Source organism: Gouania willdenowi, chromosome 12 (genome assembly GCF_900634775.1).
Source record: "Gouania willdenowi chromosome 12, fGouWil2.1, whole genome shotgun sequence".
Taxonomy (NCBI): Eukaryota; Metazoa; Chordata; class Actinopteri; order Blenniiformes; family Gobiesocidae; genus Gouania; species Gouania willdenowi.
Window position 1 is genome coordinate 24526287 of NC_041055.1, and position 19399 is coordinate 24545685.

A 19399-nucleotide genomic window follows, 5' to 3' on the forward strand; every position below is an offset into this window, starting at 1 on the left:
AGGAGTGTGCAATGCAATTCACGATTTGCCTGTGACAATACAAAAAATACCGATGCTAACAATATGATATACATTGATATATTGCAATCTCAATAATGACAAATTTAACCTTTACAAGTACAAAATGGTGTGAAATACTATTTATTTCACTTTTTTTTAAAACTTGCAAGAACAAGTAAATGGTAATTAACTGTAATTCAAGTACCGATTTAAAAAAAAAAAAAAAAACAAACAAGTTGCATGTTTATCAAACTGTCAAATTAACAAGGTCTGATGTGGTTCTCTGACACTTAGTGACTGACGTTTACGTGCTATGCAAATGTTGGCACAATTAAATGTTTGTTTTACGTGAAAAAAAATAGATTTCGGCATTTTTTGGATCAATACGATAATCGCGTGTAAATTCTGCGACTTCCTCCAACAATCCAAAAACGTGTTTTGTTAATGAGTCTAAATCATCCCTAGGGGTGAACGTATATGTGTATTTGTGGTTCTGTGTCAGACTGGCGTTGTGTGCCTTGTCTTATGCCTGTTTTAAATTGGAAATCGGGATCATTATATCACTGCAGTATATACTTGAATGGAATCAGAAACAATGTTATTGGTACTCGTTGAATTTTGTACTTTGATCTATAGTTTTTGTTTAAAATATTTCAAATAAAAGCTCCATTATCTGAAGTTCAAACTACAACATGTTCTTGTTGGATAAATAAGAGAATTTGGATAATTTGCTGCCTGGTTTTAGAGAGTGTTGGTTGCTGTAAAGCTGCATGGACCATTTGATAACCGGATATTTACCGTTTTATTTACCACAATGTGGAACCTCATCAATTATTTTAAGGCAAAGGCACTCCTTGTTTAGACTCGACTCGTAAAACGCCCACACACTGCTGCTGTTCAACTGGGCAGCTATCAAATAAACCTCAAAGCACACTCCATGCACCACTTCACATGACAGATGCTGCCCACTCCCCTCTGCTGCCTCCCCCTTACCCGGCTTGCATCGATCCCTCTCCTCCCACAATAGATTTGGACACAATAATTCAGCAGCCAGGTAAATTGGAATAACTCTGACCATTAGTGAATTAGTTTACGCTTTAAAATCAGCCATTGATTCCACAAGCTGAGCTGATTGGTTGCTGACCAACCAGAGAATTTAATTATCAAACAGAGCGTGGCTTGCTCAGCCGTGTTTTCTGAAGGTCAGGCTGCAGCCGCTACACCACACTTAGAAGAAACGACACCGCCAATGGGCGAGATTGGGTACGGGAAGAATCCAGTACAAATTAAGTTAGCTACGGCTAGCGCTCCCATTTTTCCGATGTGTCCTCCCAATCGCAAGTGGCAGACTATTACCACACCCAAAGGTGAAAGTAATGGATTACAAGTATGTTACTTTATTTGAGTTGCTTTTAAGGGTACTTGTACTTTTTGGAGTATATTTCTAAATCAGTCATTTTACTTGTACTGAAAGAGTAACTAAAACCCTGCGGTACATTTAAAAAATGCCTCGATTATGGGCGGGACTCCTGGAGCATTTAAGACACGCCCAGTCTATGCTATAAAATCTCCGATGAACAGTCTATGCTATGTTAACTAGCTACTCATTACACCTCCCTATTCACTCTTCTCTCAATCCAATACTCACCACAGGTACTAGTTTTTATAAAAGGGGTGGGGCTAACAGTGCTTGTTTGTGATGCAAAATGGTCCCAAAACATCACATGATCTTGGTTTCAGCCAATAGTAAAACAAGTATGGTAATAGCCAGGTTTCAACCCATAGAGGGCAGTCACTCTGACATTTTTCAATAAAATATGCCGAATTGAAATATTTTGACTAAAATATTGAGAGTTGGACGAGGATCAATCAGCAGCACTACTTCATCGCCATATACTGTACATTGGTATTTAGCAGGATTAGTTATTTTTTAAGTATGTTTTAGAAGTAAAGGCATTTGTTACATTTCTACACCCAATTGTTACAGAGTAAATTATTATTTGTTTTAAAATGATCAATGGACATTGTGAAACTACAAAAAATGAAATGAGCAGACAACAATCAAATGCATCACATCATAGCCGACCAATCAGATTAAACGCCAAAACAACATTGAATGGAGGTTATTTCAGCCTGATAATTTTTTGATTAAATGAATCTGTGTTATTTTATTTATTTATTTTAATTTACATTTTGACAAACTTTTTGTTTCATAGAGATGCCTAAATTAAGCTCCAATTGTGGTAGATCTGGTTAGGTTTCCTTTTTAAGTTTATACATGAGATGTTTACTGTATGCAAGGGAAACATGGCAAGATTTATTACCAACAATAAACGTGGTGGGTAAAAGTCACTTTTGCTTTGAGTCTTATTTAATTGAGTGAGGCCTGGGCAATATATTGAGATTCAAAATATATCAAGTTTTCTAGTTTGACGATATGGAAAATTACAATATCGCCAATATAGATATATTTTATGTTAGGTCTTATTTTGTAATAAAATACTCGTTTTAGGAGTTGTTACTTTCTGTACTAAGGTTAATTTATTCTAGAATTGTCTTTATGGTAATACTTTATTAATTTGAAAATATCAAGATTTATATCGTATATCGCCATTTTGAGAAAAAAAATTGATGAGTTTTTGTCCATATCGTCCAGCCCTAAATTAAGCTGCTTTTTACTTGAACTGAAGTATTTTATATATGACTGATTTTAATCATGTAACCATACTTCTACTTGAGTAGGATATATCAGTCCTCTTTACACCTCTTGACCACACCTTTCTAGACCCGACTCTCAGCTGGACAAAAATTACTCTAAATTCAGACGACAGTAGCTCAGAATTTTTCATTTTCTTTCTTCCCTCATCCTGTCATCCTCCCTAGATGATCCTGCATTAATCTCACACAGCACTTTGGTCCCACTGAGGTCATATTAATATGAACTGTGTTAAAATAACCCAGAGGAGAATAAAAATTCACTTTCAGACTGCCAGCCATCCATAACCTCACGTCAAAGGTTTTGCTTCGCTTCGTACATTATATACCGTTATCACTAGGAATAAATTTACTCTCAGGCAGCTGTGCTGATAACCATTCTCAGACTCTCATCTGCTTACATCCATTGGGCTGCTTTGTCAAATATTGTAGAAAATAAATATTACATTGTGGTGACCAGGCATCATGTATGAACAATGCACAGAATTATAGTTTGCATCTACCTTCTGGTTCTCTGGGGTTTACCTGTCCCCTTTGCAAAAGGCTTAATTCTATTCCAATCTCTTGCCTCCTGGGATTTAGAATACAAATAAGGGGAACAAGCCGCCCCATTCTTATGAACTTTATAGAATAAAGAGGGACACTTAGGACCCCACACTAGGGAGAAAGGAATTGATTGGCAAAGCGAGTGACGAGACCAGAATGGAGATTGAATCCCCTTGAAAGAGCCAGAACGGAGGCGGAGTTTGAGCATGAATAAGGCTGTTTAATAGGAGGATGGAGAAAACAAGCTATCCTTGTACTGCCTTGTGATTTCCTGAAGCAGACATCCTCCCCCTTTTACCCTGCCTATTCAAGGATAAATGTCATCCAATCCCTTTTTCCTTTTTAATCCACTTAAATAATAACAATGTGGGGTTACTTTAAGGAAAATAAAAATACAAATGGTTAAAAATCTTATTCAAATTTTGAATGTATTTGTGTTTGACAGCATTCTTCACTTTAGCACAGATGTATGAAAGTATAAAGGTGTGGTGGCCGTAAATGCTCACAACAAAAACACACAAAATGAAGAACCTCCACAACACAACAAAAAACGCCCTGAGAGCGGACACAACACAGAATGACAAACACCACAACGCAACACAAAACGAAAGCGCACACAAATACAAACCACACAACACGACACAAAAGCAGTTCAGTAAAAATCCACGAAGAAGAGTGACGGAAAGGATCAGGCCCATAAAAGGATCGGCCACTAACACCAAGGTCAACGTAACTCTTCTTCATGGATTTTTTTTTCGTGTACCTCCGTTATCGTCACTCTTTTTCGTGGATTATTTTTTTCATGTACCTTCGTTATAACACCGTAAACTGGCCCCTCATTGGCCAGTGTAGGTAACGTGATAGGTGCACCATGTGACCTAAACTGGCCAATGAGACGCTACGTACTAAAACCTAACCCTAACCTATGTTACGGACTAACCCTAACCTACGTTACGGACTAACCCTAATCTCATGGAATGGTCACGTGACTTCCGGTAATGTCATATTTCGTACGGATAGAATGCCGGTATATGGATACGTATTACGTACTAGGAAACACTTCCTTTTTTATATAAATAAATAATGTGGCAAAGGTTGATCAGACCGCTTCCTTTTATTACGTTTTTTTATTCAGTATTAAGCAGAACAAAAACCTCAAATAAAAACGTGTTTATCTCAGAATTGTACTTTTCACGCCAATGCTGTCAGTGCCACATGGTTTAAAAAGTCATTTTTAATCAATGATAGCTTTGGCTTTGAGCGTGTGGTGAGATCCTCGATACCAGTGTGAGACTGAGTGGTTGACGGTCCCCTTTCAGCTGTTAAAGCTTCCCTGTACTTTTCAGCCAAATGGTTTGGCTCTCCTTCCAATGGCATTGAACGGTTTCTTCTATGCTACTGTTCTCATAGGACAAGTGTAAAAGTTACCCACCAAAATACACCACGTCTCTCAAAGCTAATTTAGCATCTCACGCTTCAGCGGGTTATACAGCATTTATTGCACATGAATGTGCACGTGAGAAGATGTTCTGAAGAGAAATTTGCTGAATTTTTCTGCAATTGTCCTGCAACCCAGTGTGTGGTCTGCCTCTCTGCAAATAAAGAATAAGACTCACAGATTTATTTCTGGCTGTGCAGCTGGTTCACTGAATCCGTATGGCACCAACCCCTAAATTACCACAAATCCATCAGCCCACCCCATCTGGACAGTGCTCTCCACCACTGCGCATTGATTTTGAGAGTTGGGTGTTTAAGATTTTAAATTGCACATGCAGTGCTTTTTGATCAAGCTGTCAGACTCCTATTGATAAAAAAAATCGCAATATTAAAAGTAAAAAACAGTCAAAGTAACATTTAGAAAGGCTGTCAGGGAAAGATTATACCTTAGATGAAATGTTGGCGTGTCAATAATTTCCTTCCCTCTGTCTGATGTCAAATATAAAAGCTGCAGTATCTAAGTTTTTCTTGGTGTCATTTGGTCACAAATCCATAATAACTTTTCAGCATATTGTATTTCAAAGTGTTCTGAGAGAACACTGGACCTCTGCACCTTCACTTGGCTCTGTTTTCAAGCTTTGGGAGTCATGGAGTGCGATGCTCTTTTTCAGCTAATCAGAGATCTTTATACAGTACAAACCAAGTGATCCATGAGCGGTTTGGGGCGTTACTATTGGCTGCACGACAAAAGTCGATACCCTATTACACCCGGATGGTAGTGATGGGATGTTTTGTGTTTTGGGGGTTTGTGGGTGAGTGGCTGATCGTTTGTGTATGTGCGATTGTGCGCTCATGGGGGTTGTGTGTCTGTCGGAGGTCATCTGTGCGTTTGCGTGAGTGTGGGTAGGTACTTATTTTGGATTTTGCGCGTCGGATTCTTGTTTGTTTTGATTGTGATAGGTATTTGTTAGGGCTGCACAATTTTGACTAAAAACCTAATTGAGATTTTGTCAGACCAGTATTGCGTTTCGATTTGTAATTTTTATATTTTATACATTTAAATGAATAAACTGCTAAAATGATGAGTGAAGGAAGTCATGTTACTCGTAGACTCAAATTGCCCCACATTAGAACAAAACACATTCATCCACTGTCAAAAATATTTGGTTTTATGTGGACAGCGCCCTCTTCTGGAGGAATCACAGAGCGTCTATCTAAACACTTTAGGATCTGCTTTATGGCCTTTAATGTGTTCTAGCTGAACATTCTGATTGGTGAACATCACTCAAATGCCACAGACAGAAGAAATAAAACCTCAGCCTCTTGAGGTTACGTTATTACAGTAGTCAAAACCTTGATTGCGATTTGATATTGATAAACCTATGTGTTGCGGCTGGTGACGCTGTCTCGTGTCCGTATGTCCTTTGTTATGCCAGGGTTCATTCGTCAGTCTTACTTCTCAGTGTCTGGTTTTGTTTGTTCAGTTCAGTCTGTCCATAAGTTCCTTTAAAGAAGCGAGTTATCTGCTCCGAAACTGCTCCGCTGCATAACTGCTGTGCAATCTGCAGTCCGGCAGTCCCCACCGCCTCGGTCTGTGATGCGTATCAGAAGATCCCGCTAATTCACGTGTAATCGCGTGATATAGTGAGTTGTAGTCAATACAAAGAGGAGCAGAAGTCCTGCCCTGCAGATCTTCCGTTTTTGTGTAGATTACTGTGATTCAAGCATGGATGAGGTCAATATTTATATTTGAAATACGATCCAATCCTGCCTAGCGCCTGAAGAAAGCTGGAGATAGGCACCAGCAGACCCCCGCGACCCTGAAGGAGCAAGCGGGTCGTTAAATACGATTCGCCTTGAACATTGGAGTATTTTATTTGGAAAATAAACAGGATATGTTATGTGTCTGTGCTCTACTTCTTGTCCCGCATAGGCTTATCTTTGTTGAATTGAAGGCTCCGGCATGCAGTGAAAATTGACTCATTGACTTTAAAGGGAAACTATCAGATGCGTTGCGGTTCCGCAGCAGTTTCGGAGCAGGCAAGCCTGGCCTAAAATAAAGACTGTATAACCCACTTCTTGTGTCTGCATCTGTCCCTACATCTGGGTTCTACGACCTGTCTTGCCAATTTGGGATACTGTGAACCTGCTCCGCTATAAGTATTTTGCGATGGGGGAGGGGCTTATGGAAGCACATACTGTTTTGTTTGATACGTGCTTTCATGTCAGTCTGTTTAAAACATCAGAAAACTAGATTTGTTGATAGTTGCCTTTGAGAAAACAGTCGCTAAGAGGAGCTCCACAGTCGTGCGCGTACACGAGGATGTCGATGGATTTGAAACAGGGAGGCAAGGCAAGGGGGATCATGGTTGTTTACATTCCAGCCTCACAGATTTTACATACCAAATGTTGAATTTTACTTGAAAAGTAATAATATTTAATAGAAAACCTCCGAAAAGCCACAAAGCAGACAACCTGACAATATTATTTTGACACCCTGGGATAGAGGGACATTAATATATAAACTTGCCTCACGGAAAAAGCTCAGAGGATCTACTCCCATCATGTGTTAATATGAATGCAAATGCACTCACGGCAGGCGTTTTTCACTAATCCTGGACTGCAGTGATGCCTCAGGTTGTGAAAATGACTCGGTGTGCGGGTCAATTACAGAGCTGATCTTCATGGTAGAGAAGCCAGTGTGGGCGCGTCCTCACTGGAGTAGAGAATCAGTATGTAATGGCGTGTGGAGGAAGCAAAGTTGGTTATGGGTATAGAATATCTTTAAGTACATTTATAAGGTTTGTGTATATTTAAGACATTTAATTTTATTTATGAGATATGCATATATTTAAGATAAAGCAAAACCATATTAATAAGAGGACTTTTCTCTGGGGTAGCGGTGTCCTTCGTTACACCAACTTGTTTTATTTTATTTTTTTTTACAAAATATATCAATACTGAATTAATTTTAATACCTAGTTAATCAATTTCAGTTTTCAAGCATTTGGCTAAAAAAGTCCTAATGAAACCTCTTTTAAAAAGCACACTCAGCATTTCTGTGCTTGTTTTGTGTCTGCAGTTTCAGAACAATAAGAAACTATTTAACCTTGCATGACTTAAGATGTCACTGGCATTTCAAACACCATTGTTTCAGATTGTTTTGTTTTCGGTTTCTGAATGCGTAGGAATATCTTTAAGTTAATGCATAGCTATGATTTAATATGGGGCTCAGCTTTTATGTTTCAAAATTTCCCCAATTTAGTTTCAGAGTTTATCCATTTCTGCATCAGTTTACCCTTTATTTATTTATTTATTTATTTTTTTTTGTTTCCATTTCATCAGCTTTCTATAATCACATGTCATTACTGGTTTTTAAACGTCCCCAAATTGTGCCAAACATGTCTAATACAGTTAATTGAGTTAACTATTGTTATTAAATTCATATTTCTTTATTGTATTTGCACAAGATTCAATATGTGACTGTGTTAAAGTTTCTACACTTTAGGCTTTCTGTTTTACAGTGGAAAGTGCAGTAAATATCTGCTATTGTCCCAAAATATGTCGGTGAGGGTTTAGTCTGTATCTTATAGCTATTTTAAATTTATGAGGTGAATTCTGGTTTATGTTATGTTATATTTTGCACAAGAATAGGCATTTTTGATGTTATGTTGTTTGTAAATGCGTGATATTGTCCCAAAACAGGCATGTGAGGGTATATGCCCAATATATTGTGATTTCTGCTTGCTTTTTTTATTTTTTAAAACACAACAATTTCTATTTCACGTAGTGGATTCAGTTTTTTCTACCCGTTTTATGTGATAATGGAAACTTGGAGCCTCTACTAATAAACAGAGTCAATAGCACATACATGACAAATGAATGATATCAGGGGTCTGTAACCTTTACTCTACAAGGAACTATTTTACCTCATCTCACCTGGATTAAAGTCCTCCTGGAGCCAAAAAAATACCTTCTCAATGAAGACAATACAGTGTATTAAATTCTATACAGTTAAAATTAAATAGGATAATGTTTGATTTAATTTGATCATGTAAATGGCAACTTAAACAGCTTAAAATTAAAATAACATCAAGAAATAAAAACAGTGTCTTGCATCTTCAAATTCTTACACATCTATGTTTACATGAACACAGTGTTATATAAAGAAGTATTTTTTTTCAGTTAATGTATTTGAAAGGCTACAAAAAGTAACTTGAATTTGATAATGCATGATCATGTGGTCAACACATGCTAATTGCTCATTTCTTGCCACACATAAAGCAATTAAAATTGCTATTTTGTTCCAGAATAGTGTTTTTTGTTGGTTTAGTCTTACCAGGGATTTAAAACTTAAGGTTAGTAATCAACGTGATTCATTTTAGATGAATAAATTGTTATATCATGTTATATTATGATTTGTCATATTTTCTTGTTGTTTTTATGCTGTAAAGTGTCTTTGAGTGTCTTGAAAAGTGCTTTAAATAAAATGTATTATTATTATTATTATTATTATTATTATTATTATTATTATTATTATTATTATTATTATTATTATTATTATTATTATTTATTTGTCAATCATTAATAGCCTCTGTCAAAAAACAACTATTTACTTCAATAGTTTTTTTTTTTTTTTAAAGCTACAGTATAGGGAGCCATTGCATAAGAGTCAAAGAGCCACAGGTTGCAGACCCCAGGCCTATATAATAAAAAACATGGTTGCAGCATTTCTTTAGGTCACACACACTGCTGTCATTTTTAAATATGTGGCATTATGAGATTAATTTTGTATTTTTTTTTTTACTTACAGGTAAAAGCCAGTGAATTAGAATATTTAGAAAAACTTGATTTATTTCAGTAATTGCATTCAAAAGGTGTAACTTGTACATTATATTTATTCATTGCACACAGACTGATGCATTCAAATGTTTATTTCATTTAATTTTGATGATTTGAAGTGGCAACAAATGAAAATCCAAAATTCCGTGTGTCACAAAATTAGAATATTACTTAAGGCTGATACAAAAAAGGGATTTTTAGAAATGTTGGCCAACTGAAAAGTATGAAAATGAAAAATATGAGCATGTACAATACTCAATACTTGGTTGGAGCTCCTTTTGCCTCAATTACTGCGTTAATGCGGCGTGGCATGGAGTCCATGAGTTTCTGGCACTGCTCGGGTGTTATGAGAGCCCAGGTTGCCCTGATAGTGGCCTTCAACTCCTCTGCGTTTTTGGGTCTGGCATTCTGCATCTTCCTTTTCACAATACCCCACAGATTTTCTATGGGGCTAAGGTCAGGGGAGTTGGCTGGCCAATTTAGAACAGAAATACCATGGTCCGTAAACCAGGCACGGGTAGATTTTGCGCTGTGTGCAGGCGCCAAGTCCTGTTGGAACTTGAAATCCCCATCTCCATAGAGCAGGTCAGCAGCAGGAAGCATGAAGTGCTCTAAAACTTGCTGGTATACGGCTGCGTTGACCCTGGATCTCAGGAAACAGAGTGGACCGACACCAGCAGATGACATGGCACCCCAAACCATCACTGATGGTGGAAACTTTACACTAGACTTCAGGCAACGTGGATCCTGTGCCTCTCCTGTCCTCCTCCAGACTCTGGGACCTCGATTTCCAAAGGAAATGCAAAATTTGCTTTCGTCAGAAAACATGACTTTGGACCACTCAGCAGCAGTCCAGCTCTTTTTTTCCTTAGCCCAGGTGAGACGCTTTTCGCGCTGTTTCTTGGTCAACAGTGGCTTGACACGAGGTATGCGGCAGTTGAAACCCATGTCTTTCAAGCGTCTCTTGGTGGTGGATCTTGAAGCACTGACTCCAGCAGCTGTCCACTCCTTGTGAATCTCCCCCACATTCTTGAATGGGTTTTTTTTCACAATCCTGACCAGGGCGCGGTGATCCCTATTGCTTGTACACTTTTTCTGACCACAGTTGTTCCTTCCCTTTGCCTCTCCATTAATGTGTTTGGACACAGAGCTCTGAGAACAGCCAGCCTCTTCAGCAATAACCTTTTGTGTCTTTCCCTCCTTGTGCAATGTGTCGATGGTCGCCTTTTGGACAGCTGAGTATTGTACATGCTCATATTTTTCATTTTCATACTTTTCAGTTGGCCAACATTTCTAAAAATCCCTTTTTTGTATCAGCCTTAAGTAATATTCTAATTTTGTGACACACGGAATTTTGGATTTTCATTTGTTGCCACTTCAAATCATCAAAATTAAATGAAATAAACATTTGAATGCATCAGTCTGTGTGCAATGAATAAATATAATGTACAAGTTACACCTTTTGAATGCAATTACTGAAATAAATCAAGTTTTTCTAAATATTCTAATTCACTGGCTTTTACCTGTATATTTACTTTCCTACTACTGTCGCCAACTACTTTTCTGTTTTGGTTTCATTATAAAACTTTTTTATTGTTGCCATAAGGGAATCCAATGTTGTGCATAATTTGAAGTATTAAACTGCACCATAATTTCACTAAATAGATTTGAGAAAGTAAAAAAAAAAAAACGCACTTTCATTGGGTCATGGTTTGTTATCTAGGAGTAATGGTATAGGTCTTATGGCCAAAGCAGTGAACCACTGATTTAAGAAACTGCATTCAGTTTTATCACTATGCCTCAGATATAACAGCATAATTATTAGTCATTTACATAAGTTGCCTCAAATGATCTCACATTATTTCTTTTAGTTTAGATTTACTCTTTAATCTTTGCATTTATCTCAAGCTTTGTTTAGGCCATAGCTCAAAAAAAAAAAAATAATAAAAAAATAAAAATGCAACATTTTACAAATATCCCTGTCAGTATGTTCCTGTGGTTACTCCATCTTTGACAATTAAAACACTCATCATGTGTTTAACTGGAAAAGATTAGCCCCATTAAATTCACCCTGCTCTTTTATGATCTGTTTTGACTAATAAACCATGAAAAGTGGGAGAAGATTTTTGCATGCAGCAGCACTTCTGAGCTCATTCTTGCTCCATGGCCAGGGGCCAAAGTTCTTAAATGCAATTACTGACGGCAGTTTTTAAACTTATCAGTAACTGCAAGCTATAATATTATTGCCTGCAAGATACTTAAGCTTATCATTATTGGCAATGTGTGATTTTAGTAGTTTTTTTTTCTTGGTTAATGCTTATAATTTTGTATTTTAGATCTAAATACCCGCTAGATCAGCAATTCTCAACCCCTAAAAGGGTTGTGGACCTGCACTGGGTGGGTCATGGATAGCTGGTCAAAAATGAAAAAAATACCTAATGTCTCTCATGTTGGACTTGTCTTTTATTTTGAAAGAAACTTTTGTTTTGACAGGCATGCTGTGAAATGCATGTTGCACAGGAAAATATACAGATTTATGTTTTAAAAAAATATTATGTATGTGTGTTTTCAACTGGTATTTTTGAAAAACTAAATATGGAGGGTTGAATTCTCAAAAAAAAAAAAAAATAAGTGGGTCTTGATCAGGGGTGAAAGTACTCATGCTACTGTAATTGAGTTGCTTTTATGGGTACTTGTACTTTTTAGAGTTGAGTTTTATTTTTAATTGTACATTTTGACAAACTCTTTATTTTAAACAGATGCTTTTGTGGAAAACAAATTGAGGTCCAATTGTGCAAGATTTTGTTTCTTTCCATTTCATATATAAACAATATTTTACTGTATGCAAGGCAAACGTGGCAAGATTTATCACCAAAAATAAACATGGGAGGTGAAAGTAACTAATAACTTTTACTTTGAGTGCTATTTAACGACAAGTAATAAGTAGCATAATTGAGTATTTTATGTTTACATTACTTGTACTTGAGTTTGTACAATGAGTGGTTCAGACTATAGGGACAACATTTACTAATGGGGCTCCAATTTTTCTACTTTTAAAGGTGTTCAGATTTTTTTTTTTTTTTAATTTTTTGGCATGATTTTTAAACAAAATTTTTTTTATTTGCTCTATATACTGTTTGTTTTCGTTTTTTCATTTTTTGTTTGTTTTAGGATTAGAGTTAATTTGATTTGATTTTGTGCAGTCTCCAAATGAATCAAACAAAATGAACATAAAAACAGCATAAAACATACACAAAATTACTCTCCAAAAATGACAAAAGAATGCACAACAGGACAACAAAAATACACACATTTGGGGATGAAATTATCCCTCTGAATACAATCCCATGTATTTACATTAATATTTGTTTTAATTAATTTGTTTATTAGGTGATATAACAATATAACACAATTTCAATCAACAGTTTTCCCTTGTATACAATATTTTCTAACAAAGACACACACGTCACTTCAAATTCTTTATTTTGTGTATCACTATTTATACACACCCCAGACACTCACACACATTTTTTTTTTTCCATTTTCATTTCTAAAAATGCAAATTACTCCATTTTTTAAAAGGCACAACTTAACGCAACTTAACTCGCAAAGTCCCATTTTTTTTTTTTTTATAAAATGGACCCAATTCTGGGCTCATTCAGTTATTGGGGAGGGGGGGGGAGAAGCTACATTTTGTAGCACATGATTTTTAACAATTTGTGAAGTCAGGGCTTTATAGTCTCTCGCAGCAGTAATTGACACCAGTGGGGGAAAGGGAGACGGCGTGCTTTCACACCAGTGGCTGGGTGTCATAACATATCATAAAGCAGTCTTCTAACCTTGTCAAGACTTATCATGACACCAATTAAGTGAGGAAGACGGGCACATACCGCAGCTGAAAGTGTTCGGATTGTTAAAAAAAAAAAAAAAAAAAAAAGTAAAAAGAGGAGGTTTTTGTATTGAAGAGCAAAATGCTTTTGGTTATCTAAAAACTACTGGAGGGCTTGAAGGGTAAAATAATGTAAGAGATAACAGGACATAAATACACACCGTGTCACTGTAAAGTGACAATGACAAGAGCACTATCTTATTTGTTCACCACAAGACAATTAGAGTTTAACTCTGTGACATCTTCTAAGGTGTGTAAAATAGACCTTGTCATGTAACAGTTGTTTTTCTTCTCCCCCTCCCTTTCTCTTTTTCTTTTTCTTTCTCTTCTCTCCCATCAGGTCTCCACATAATGGAGCGAGAATGAACAGAGAGCGGCTTAAAAAAAAGCATGAACTGGAGGTTTATTGAGGTCATCTGCTTCCTGTTTATATGGGACCATATAACAGTTCAGTCTTCCCGCCAGGACCCGTTGGCCACTGAACAACATGTCACCAAGCAATATGACTGGCTCATCTCGGACCGTGGACCCTTCCACCACTCTCGAAGTTACCTGTCCTTTGTGGAAAGATTCCGCCAAGGATTTACGACCAGATATAAAATTTATAGGTGAGTTAATTTTAAGCATGTGTGCTGTGCTACTACTGCATGACTTTTTTGTTTTTCACTGCACTACCTTGATTTTAACATATTTATTAGGGCTGGGCGATTTTGCCTAAAAAAATAAAATAAATAAATCTCCAATTTTTTAAAGAAAAATTTGAGTTTCGATTAAATTTTCAATTATTTTTTTTAATGCACTTAAAAATGAGTGCAGACATCAGATATAGTGTCAAAAGTTCAACTTTATTGCTGTGATTGTCATCAAGAGTTAAAATGCATAGAACAATCCCAAAATGAAAAGTAAACAAGGCTTTGTTCTTGTAAAAAAGATGAAGCTACAGCCCCAGGAAGGGGGCGGGGCCTGTGAGCAACAGCTGTCAGATAATCCATCAAACGCAATCCTGACTCTGATTGGTTCTTGTTGCTCGGTCGCGGTGCATTCTGGCAATCTGCCAAAGGCTGCAGGAGCAGCAGGGGGCGGGGCTCAATGGGCCTGTTTTTTTCACACAAACTATTATTTCCATGTAAAGCTGTCCTTACATAGTGACAGCTTTAGCAAATATGACAAAAAGTCACTTTTATAAGAGTTGCAGACTGCACCTTTAAGCAAAAGTGCAACAGCAACTTCACAGTAGCTTAAATTTTCTGATTAAGAAATCAGATAACTGCACATTTTATAAACATACAGTGGGTACGGAAAGTATTCAGACCCCTTTACATTTTTCAGTCTTTGTATCATTGCAGCCATTTGTTAAAATAAAAATAGGTCATTTATTTCTCATTATTGTACACTCAGCACCCCATCTTGACAAAAACAATGAGAACAAGGCTTCCTGATTGCTATTTAACAAATTATTTGCACAACATAATATAGAAATGAAGATTTTGCGGCAGCAAAATAATAATGAAGCATTAAATAACATATTCAAAAAGGCAAAGCTTGTTAGCTCTCACCGTTGTCTCAATAAAATTTATATATATATATATATATATATACACACATAATCACCAATAATTATTAATGACCATTATCCATTATACCTGCTATATAACCTGTTTTTGTACATTTTCTTGAACTGGTTGATACTTGGACTTTGCTTGAGTTCCTCACTTAGATTGTTGCACAGCTTGACACCAGAAATCGATATACAGAAGCTTTTCAAGGTTGTTTGTCTGTTTAAGTTTTTAAAGTCATGTTCGCCTCTTAATTGATAACCTCCTTCCCGATTCCTTAATAAATGTTGTATATTTTCTGGTCATTTGGTTTTGTGCCTTATATATGATGATTACTGTTTGGTAAGATACAGTGTCAGTGAATTTCAGAACTTTTCATTGTATAAAACGTGGATTTGTGTGTTCCAAGTAGTTGACCTTGTGAAAAGTCCTTATTGCTCTTTTCTGCAGAATAGTAAGTGACTGTAATGAAGTTTTGTAAGTATTTCCCCAAAATCTCAGCACAGTAATGTAAATATGTCAAAACCAGTGAACAGTTTGATAATGCAGTTTAGATTTCTTTTAAATCTGAATATCTCAGACCATGCATTAGGGCAGGTTTGAATAATTTACAACTGAAGAGTAAAGTGGTTTGGAGCTTTAAAAAGGTTTAAGTCATCAGGGTGAGAAATCGTACATAACCAGCAAATTTTATTCATTAGCTTCAATTTTTAATTTCACACACACATCAAACACATAACACCCTTATATCCAATTAGTTCTCACTTTCTGCATTTACAAATTAGTAATATGGTGTCGTCTTCATCTGCTGTTGAGTCATATTTGCTTGGAAATCTATTTCTATTATTTCTATTATTATTGGATCGAGATCCTGAGTTTTTTTTTAGCTTTCTGCTAACACAGAGTTACAGGAAAGACAAAAAGAACCAATTTTAGGCAGCGTTTTCAGTGTGACGTCTCTCTTTTCCTGCCATCTGAGCACAACTGAACACATCTCCTTGTTCCCTACTGGTTCCTGTGCCTTGATATTGTCACATGAACAGTAAACAATGCATTTGCATAATGTGAAACTTGACAAAGCAGGGTGCTGTACAGAGACATGAATCTCGCAGACGAAAACATCACAAGCCGCTGTTTCCCAGTCGGTGTACGGCCACTGAGCACTTCCTGTTAGGCTGCTGTAGTGATTTATTAAAAGTACGAGCGTGTGTTTGTCTGGTGGGAGCTGCTGGGAATAGTGGTGGGCCCAGGTGGCTCCTGGTATTTCTCAGTCCCAACAAATTATTAGTGGCGTCAGATTTAGGCATCAGTGCGAGATATCTTTTCTAATTAAATCTGGGATTAGTCGTGCTAAAATTCTATCAGTCATCACATTTTGCAGTACAACAATCACCAGGCTACAAAGCTAGAGATGAAACAGGCAAAGTTTTATGCAAAGGGAGCCTTTACATTTCCTTTGTACGACTGTCTCAGTGGCGTAACACAATGTACATCATAATAAATAATCGTCATATAGGCATCAAATGTTCAATCATTTTAAGGGATCCTATTACGATGATACATTAGTGAAGGTAGCTGATTAAAATCAGCTCTACCAGTGACATCATCGGTTCATTGTAGAATGAAATCATACACGTCCTCGGTCTTTTCTCGGCACATTATTTTCCACCTGTGCTCGGCTTAAACATCCATTGAGGAACCAAATGGCTTTGGAAATTTCCCCTGGGACTGTGCCTGCCCCGACAGTTTAATGGTGGAAAGTGGTTGGAATCTGATTTGCAGATAGACAAAGCGTCCATTGCTTTTTGGATTTCACTTATCAGGAGAGATATGTGCCATGGCGCAACATTAGCGATAGCACCGACATGTTAGGTTACAAACAAACCTGCTGCATCTTTAGCGATGTAGGCCACTCTGACAAATTGACAGAATAAACACAATAATAAAGGTTGATAGGCAACGTCAGGATTCTGATGGGCAGAGCTCAGAGGGAGAGGAAAAGAGTTTACGAGAGAAAATGGCACACTCGACCAGTGGAACTAAGTGGACTATTGAGTGTAGCGATGGTGAGAGAAAAACGATCAAAAAACGGGGCAAGTGGTGACACTCAGCAGGTCCGGGAGGAGGAGGAAGTTGCGTTGGGGGAGAGACTTGGAGGAAAATACAGTAAACAAACCATTCAACTCTGACCTAGATAGCAAAATAATAATAATTTTGACATCCAAAGCCTGGTCTGTGTTTTTGTAGTTTTATAGAAGGACACAAATGTTGAGGTGTCACTAAAGCAAAAAAAAAAAGTCACTAATAGAGAGAATCAGAAACAGCCGTTTTTCTCAGCTTTTTGTCAAAAACTGGCAATTTTTGTGAAACTTGCATCTATTCAACTGCTGATTTCGGAAGAACGAAACAAGCTAGAAACAAAATGAAAGTAGAGAGTCCAATCTTTCAGAATCTCAGATTGTCATAGGACAAAATATTCTGCGAGTCTTGAAAAATCAGTGAAAATAATCTAAAAAGCCTGGCACTGAGGAGTTGGCTGCTCTGAAAACGGCTGGCAGTGAATGAGTTCATGTAAATAATGGTCTGAATGTAACCTTCATCACTTTTTTTTTTTTAGCAATGCTTTCTCCAAAGTCTATATGAATGTCCTTTATGGCGTTGGTCACAAAAAGCCACATGTGTGCCTCCTACACAAACAGAACCCATCTGAATAAGGTGTATCTGTGTGCTCGTATCACCATTGAAATTTGATGGCCTGCTTTGCTCACATTAGCATCTCTCGTTGTCTTTCTTGTACTCTATTATAGGGTCGAATGTGTTTCAGATGACGCCTCCTCTGTCGGGTCTTTGTTCGCACAGCTCTATCACAGGTTCTCATGTGCTTGAGCAAAAATCCAATATAAATGCAAATCCCGGGGCCAATAATGCATTTTAAAGGCTTCAAATCAGCACTGTAATCAAAGAAGCAAGATGAGAGCTGTTATTTAGAATGAAAAATATTTTTTTGTAAATGCATAGACTATACTCTGGAAAAGCCTTGCAAAAAGGAAAGATTCTCCAGAAATCACAACCCATCCATTAGATTTATAAAAACCAAACTGAATTTAAAAAATAACAATATGTACATTCCAATTTGAAGAATTTGGCAACATGAAAAAGACAATACCGGTGCTCTTTGGTGGTTTACTGTGTCTAAACATCAAAGCAATCATTTTAAATCCTACTGATCCTTGTTCCCCCCACGTGTGGAGTTTGCATGTTCTCCCAGAGCAAGTGTGTGACACTATATATTGTGTTCGCATGCAACTAAAATAAAGTCCTCCATCTGTGCTGGAGGGAAATCCCTGTTTACTCATGGATCAAAGCAGCGTGCACCTTTGCTTACAGATGGTAGCTTAAAGCTAATTTGTGTCAAACGTTTCACAGCAGAGAAGACAAATAACACAACAGCCCAACAACAACAACAACAACAACAAATGCAATATTTACTTTTTTTGCTTCTATCTACTTTGTTTTTAAATGTGTAAACCTGAACTATGTCAAGACCTGCACCTGCACTTATTTTTGCGACTTATATGTTGCTCCCTGTCAAATAATTAAAATAAATTAAAATCTATTTTAAAAAGACCAAAGACAATAAAAATCCCAAGTGCATAATTATCATACTACAAAAATTAACTCTGACAGATTCAATGAGATGAGTTACTTTTAATAGTTGCTTGAGACGTCTTTGAAGATGCTGCGTGAGCTGCAGCTTATGCAGGTTTTTTTTTTTTTTTTTTAACGTTTTTTGGAAACATTTCTACTGAAGAAATGATTGAGTTCACGGAGCAATAATACAGCAATTCAGCCATTGATTATTAAACAATGATAAGTTCTTAAAGATATTCAGATTATTTTTGAATTGTTTTGGAACACTGAGTTCTTATTATGCAAAACTGGCAGATTTGAGTTGGTTTACAACAATCTGGTTCTCTTTAGAATCTAAAAGATTGGGCTTTTCAAGCTTTACTTTGGTTGCTTTAAATGTTTAAAAGGGAGCAGTGAAGCAATGAGGAACTAGGAGTTTGTTGGGTTTTATTTTACAAATCACAAAACAGTGAAAATAATTTAAACCATAAAATCAATACCAAGGGTTAGGAAAGAGGTCAACAAAATATAACTTTACTGACAAAATCAGCAACAAAATGGTGTGAACTGAACAAATTTACCTCCCAAAATAAACCTGCTGCCATTATTAGGCAGCAAAGAGAAGCAAGGGCTGAAAATAAAAACTGAAGATTGATCTAGTGGTAGCTTCCATGTTGCATTTGTAATTCCATTTTGCAGTTTTAACTAGAAAGTAATCACACCTTCTTTTTAGCAGACCCTATTATTTGTTATCTCTGTAAAGACATTATCATTATCACATTGT

At 36.7% G+C, this 19399-nt stretch overlaps 1 protein-coding gene across 1 annotated transcript in view; it reads left to right on the plus strand.

Annotated features, from left to right (window-relative positions):
* brinp1 (bone morphogenetic protein/retinoic acid inducible neural-specific 1) overlaps positions 1–19399 on the plus strand; it is a 175924-nt gene that overhangs the window by 33685 nt on the left and 122840 nt on the right. The window contains exon 2 of the mRNA XM_028462781.1: positions 13770–14037. Within this exon, the coding sequence (XP_028318582.1) occupies positions 13820–14037 (218 nt within the window). The 5' untranslated portion in view covers positions 13770–13819. The remainder of the gene's footprint in view (positions 1–13769; positions 14038–19399) is intronic.